Source organism: Vespula pensylvanica, chromosome 11 (genome assembly GCF_014466175.1).
Source record: "Vespula pensylvanica isolate Volc-1 chromosome 11, ASM1446617v1, whole genome shotgun sequence".
Classification (NCBI taxonomy): domain Eukaryota; kingdom Metazoa; phylum Arthropoda; class Insecta; order Hymenoptera; family Vespidae; genus Vespula; species Vespula pensylvanica.
In genome coordinates this window covers 320,810-326,595 of record NC_057695.1, presented here as the reverse complement: position 1 = coordinate 326,595, position 5,786 = coordinate 320,810, and the positions used below count along the sequence as shown (strand labels likewise).

Below are 5,786 nucleotides of genomic sequence, written 5' to 3'. Positions count from 1 at the left end.
ATGATTCTCGCTTTGGGTGCGAGAGGTCCCGGGTTCAAATCCCGGCTGAGCCCGGCTTAATTTTTTTTTTTATTCTTCTTTTTTTTTTATTGCTTTTTTCCTCCAACTATCTTCTCCGATCGCAATGCAAAATATATGTACATGTTATGTAATTAAGTATATACGTACGTAAATATATGTTACATGTATATAATAGGAAGTAGAAATCGACTCTCGAATTACACACATATATATATGTGTGATGTGTGTATATATATATCGTTTTTAATAGTAGGTAGAACGGTGATGTGATGATGTAGTAGCATTCATCAAACCATCACTACAAATCGGCTCAGTGGTCTAGGGGTATGATTCTCGCTTTGGGTGCGAGAGGTCCCGGGTTCAAATCCCGGCTGAGCCCGAATTTTTTTTTCTTTTTTTTTCTTTTTCAAAATCTTTTTTTTTTCTTTTTTTTTCCTTTTTTCTTCTTTTTTTTTCTTTATATATTTTTTTCTTTTATCTACCAATTTAATAATTCGTTTGGATATAGCAAGTAAACGTGGGCTTTAGGAGTGATCCAATATCTTTTATCATCGTATATATAAAAAATGCAATATGTCGTAAATGGAATAAACCGAGAGTTCCTAAGTGGGTCAAAAGTTCCTAGATGCTTAGTTATTTTTACAGTCCAAAAGATACAAGGAAAAAACAAAATAAAAGCAACGAGAAAATTAGCTGAAAGAAAGTCTCTCGGGACAGATAGAATAATTAATTATTTTTTTTAATCATCTGAGAACTTTCGGCGCAACTCATACACACACACACACACACACACACACACACACACACACATGCGTTATTCCTTTTCTTTTTTATTTATTTTTAATGAGAGATTATTACGATTTATCTTGACTTTCTGACAAACAGCAGTCAGATAATCAAGATCTTTTTTCTTTTTTCTTTCTTTTTTTTTTGGGAGAATAAATGTGTGATGTCTGGATCGTGTTAGATTTTCAAGGCCGTTATAACAAATTAAGTGTATTTTCACGTGATTTTAGACCGAGCGCAATGGCGACCGAGGAGGGAATGCTGAGTGGTGGCTTCGGTTCGAAATTGAAGTGCCCAACCCCGATTTCACGTTTGAGAGTGGAGAAGATCGAGGGTGGTCTAATGGTTGCCGGGGTTGTAATAGCAGCGAACTGCCAGATTGCTCTTCCGGCATTTGGATTTCTTTTCATGCTCGTTGGCGCTGTTCTCACTGGTTCGTATTTTATTATATTCTCTCATTTTATAACACCGTTCTTTTCGTTTTTATTCATTTAATTATTTAGTTATTTATTTATTTTTTCTTTTTTTCCTTTTCAATTAATTTGAAGAATTTTTCAGGAGAACGGGTCAAAAGTTTTTAGACAATTATATCAATTATTCGATGTTAATTTTTTTTTTTAGGAAACTACGAACCTTGTTTTTTTTTTTAGTCAGCTAAAGAAATGTTTAGCCTGATCTGTAAATAAAATTTGGATAAATTCGTCGATGGAATCATTTGCTATGCTTTGATCGTACAATTGTATCGTATTAATTCTAAATCACTTCGGTTGTTTTCGAGTTAATAGGAAATTTAATGATCCAGATGATGCGAATGCAATGCACACGCACATATACACACACAATATATATTCAAATATTAGATCGTTCTATCTCAAAATGTTAAATGAAAAATGAAAATGAAATGGTTCTCTCTCTCTCTCTTTTTTTTTCTTTTTATTATTATTATTTCTTTTTTTCAACGCATTTTATATTTGGAACGTATATTTCGACGAATCGATTAAATTTAGATATAACAGCATAACAATATATAAACACGTAGTTCTATTTATATTTTTCATTATAGATAAGAGCTTATCTCGCTTTTGGTTGTTTTCATTGCCTGTCACGAACATTGACGGATATCAAAAATCTGCTTTTATTTATTTCCAGACATTATCGATCGGTAATAATATATATGACCATAACTGCTATGATATTTGATAAATAAATAAATAAATAAAGAAAGAAAGAAAGAAATCCGACAAATTCTCCTACATTCATGCAATTTCAAAATGTTCAATCAACTTTGTTTTATCGCGATTTTCTTAGTTTTTAACTAGGAAAATAAAAGAAGAAAGGAAAATATAAATAAAACAAATCGATTAAAAATTCGTTATTTAAATCGATGGTAAGTTTCTAACAAATGAAAAGTTTCTAAACGAGTCAAAATTTTCTCGATCTCGTTAATTACTTATTTTTCATTCTTCAACAACTCTATTTAACGCTAATATTTTTTTATCGATCGTAGAATAGAATATGTAGGACAACTCGTCGGTCGTAAAACTATGTGGTTTAAATGGAAGCCTTAAAAAAAAAAAAAAAAGAAAAAAAAAGAGGAAGAAGTGTGCCACGAATAGGAATAATTGATTTTTGATACGAGTTTTGTAAGAGAAACTTTTAAGACCATATAAGGACTTTTGGCCTGTTCTAGATAGAAAATCGCGCGTGGACGTGAATCGAGTTTAATCCAGATGAGTCTCTATCGAACTCGACTTCGCCATATGTATTTATATGTGTATATATATATATATATATATATATATATACACATATACATATATGTATATTACATATACGTGTGTGTGTGTGTGTAGATAAGCTTTCGTTATAGATTCATTAAGTATATCGGATGCTACTTTAGAGAGGGATATACATATATAGGGCTTCATAGTAGAAATGAATAATCCGTTTGTACAGTGTTAATGTGTATGCATCTCTCTGTGTGTGTGTGTGTGTGTGTGTGTGTGTGTGTAGGAAATTTACAAGAGGCTTCCTATTCAATAGTAATGCGTAGTCTACATATATCACCGAACATATATATATATATGTGTGTGTATATATATATATATATTTATTTATTTATATATATAAAGTATATATAGAACATGCATATTATATGTGTATGTATATGTACATAAATTACAGCATTGATCCGTTTTCTGCTCGAGTTTGTCAGTTTGGATTGAATCACGTGTCATCGTCACACGTTTCCATAGTTTGCATTACGTACGTAACTCTATCGTATTATCAACGAATAGAAATAGATACCGTACCTCTTTATCTTCGCTAGTTATTCGTCTATTTTTTCTAATTCTTTTTTTTTTTTCTTTCTTTCTTTTCTTTTATTTTCTTTTCCTCTTTTTCTCTTTGTAATCTACCTGCAAACGTTCAAAGAAGATATACGGGAAAAGAGATAAAAATGTTCTTCCGATTCTGTTTTCTTTTTCTTTTTCTTTTTTTCTCTCACTCTCTCTCTCTCTCTCTCTCTTCGTTTTAATCTTTTCGTAATTTTTTTTTCTTGTCTTTTCTTTTCTTTTTTTTTTTTTTTTTTTTCTAAACGTACAAAGTGTTTAAAACGCAAAGATCGTTGTTTAACTCGTCTATTTTCTTGTTGTTTCTTTTCTTTTAATATATATATATATTTTTTTCTTCATCCTTTTCTCTTTCCTTTTTTTTTTTTTCTTTCCTTTTTTTAATTGTTTGTAAACGCTCAAAGAAAGAGATCGCGAGAAAAATAAAATAAAAATGTTTCCACCGTGTGTTCTTTCCTTTACCTCTTACTTTTTTCATTTCTTCAGATATTCAATAGAAGAAGAAATTCGCGAAAGAGAAACGAAGATGTTTGTATCGTCCATTCTTCTTCTCTCCCCTCTCTCTCTCTCTCTCTCTCTCTAATTTTTTTTTAATCGTTTCGAACATTCAGAAGAAGAGAGGAAGTGCAAGTAGGAAGTGCAAAACATTTCCCCGCGTCATATCTCCTTTTATTTATTTATTTTTTCTTTTGTAATTCTACTCTTCTTTTTTTTTTCTTTTTTTTTTTCTTATTCATTTTTCTCTCTAAATCCATTCAACTCCTTTAACATTCGCACAAAGAAGCGATCGCTGAAACAAAAATGGCGCTCGCTCGTTTCGTAGAAGGCGAGTGAAAAAGGAACGAAAGAGAAAAAAAAGAAGAATAATAAAAAAAAAATGTGACAAAACAAAACAAAAATGACGGTCATCGGAGAAGATACCACGACTGGAAGGAGTACATTGACCCTAGCAACAGAGTTGCTTCAACTTTGGCTGTAGGATAGATAGAAGAAAAAGGGTTATGTTCTGTCTCTCTCTCTCTCTCTTTCTCTCTCTCTCTCTATCTATCTGTGGACTAACAGATGGTCGTTTTACATCGCTGTCGTTGTTGTTGTTGTCCTTGTCGTCGTTTGGTGCTTCGGGATATGGTCCTCATTTCGTTTCGTTGTTTCTTACCAGTCGATTTATCAAAACCGGCTTCTCCTTCCTTCCATCTTTGTTTCTTTCTCTCTCTCTCTCTCTCTCTCTTTTTCTTTTTCTTTTTTTCTCACACTCTCACTGTATCTTTCTCTCTCTCTCTCTCTCTCTTTCTCTTTCTCTCACACTGTTTTCTTGAGTGCTCAAGAGACCGGTCCTACTACATTATTACTACAGCAAATTTTTTTTCTTTCGAATATCTCTCTGTGTATGTATGCATTGTATATATTCTGTATGCGTTTGAGTGTGTGTATGTGTGTGTGTGTGTATCTGGAAGAGAGAAGGAGGAGTATGAAAGTGAAGTTCACATGACTTCATTTATATCTTATCTTTATTGCATTTATGCGATTGTTGTAATCGTTGAATAAGTTCGAACGGTTTCTTTCTAGATAATATTAAAAATTCTTCGATTGTTATTCTTCGAGATTAATTCTTTATACCCTTCCTTTTTTCTCGGTTTTTTTTTTTTTTAGTTTTTTTATTAATTCCTAAAACTACTAGTCCAGGAATATTTTTTACAATTCGACAAAGAAAAAAAAAAGAAAAAATAGCCTGATGCGTTTCGAGTATTTTTTTTTTTCTTTTTTTTTTTTAAATTTTGTTAATATCGTTTCACAACATTATTTTTAATTACTTCCGACATATAAAATCTTTACTTTTATCATTATTTATTCATCATTTTTAATCATTTCCCATATATAAAATCTTTTTTGTGTTTATACATTTCTTTATTTATCTAGACTTTTACGTAGATCATCATACTTCATTGGATTTAATTTTTATCATTCTTCTTCGTCTTATTATTATTATTATTATTATTGTTGTTGTTGTTGTTGTCGTTATTATTATTATTATTTCTTTTTTCTGTTTTGCTTTCAGCCGCTTCGTATCGTGGCCCAGGAGAAGACGAGGATAAAGACTCGTATGCAGCTCGTATAGCATTCACCGGAAATTCGCGTATCCTCGGTCCGATATGTATCGTCGTTGGTGCACTTATGCTTGCCCTAGGTATACTACTTTGCATGCTTACGAGACGTGCGAGAAGGAGGGAACGTAGAGTGGGCTTCCACTGTCCCTTACATGGGGATTTCTACCCTGTCAGTCCGGTTCAAAGTGTCAAGATGCTTGGTAAGTTCATTTACTATAAGTCTACTTTGTATAATCACATTACTTTCTTTTTTTTCTCTCTCATCTTTTTATGACATTAGGAATTGAACACAAAAGAGAAAAGAGAAAAAAAAAGAAAAGAAAAAGGGAACGATCGTTCGAACGAATGACAATTTCACACGATTGAATAATGTTTGTTAATACGGAGAAATAAAAAGAACAAATTTCAGTATAACAAAATAAAACTGTTCAGAAAATGAATCAGATGGAGAAGAATCGAGTCAAATAATGTTCTTTTTTTCCTTGTTCTTTCTTTTTTCTTTCTTTTTCTTTCTTTTTTTTTT

At 31.6% G+C, this 5,786-nt stretch overlaps 1 protein-coding gene and 1 non-coding gene across 6 annotated transcripts in view; both read left to right on the top strand.

The window, feature by feature from the left end:
- LOC122633076 (mucin-5AC-like) overlaps positions 1–5,786 on the top strand; it is a 49,894-nt gene that overhangs the window by 34,740 nt on the left and 9,368 nt on the right. For all 5 annotated transcript variants that reach the window (XM_043820586.1, XM_043820585.1, XM_043820587.1 and 2 more), the window contains exons 2-3: positions 1,038–1,240; positions 5,215–5,463. In XM_043820586.1, the coding sequence (XP_043676521.1) occupies positions 1,038–1,240; positions 5,215–5,463 (452 nt within the window). The remainder of the gene's footprint in view (positions 1–1,037; positions 1,241–5,214; positions 5,464–5,786) is intronic.
- Trnap-ugg lies at positions 329–400 on the top strand. Its single transcript has one exon. It is a non-coding gene; the product is annotated as a tRNA-Pro (tRNA).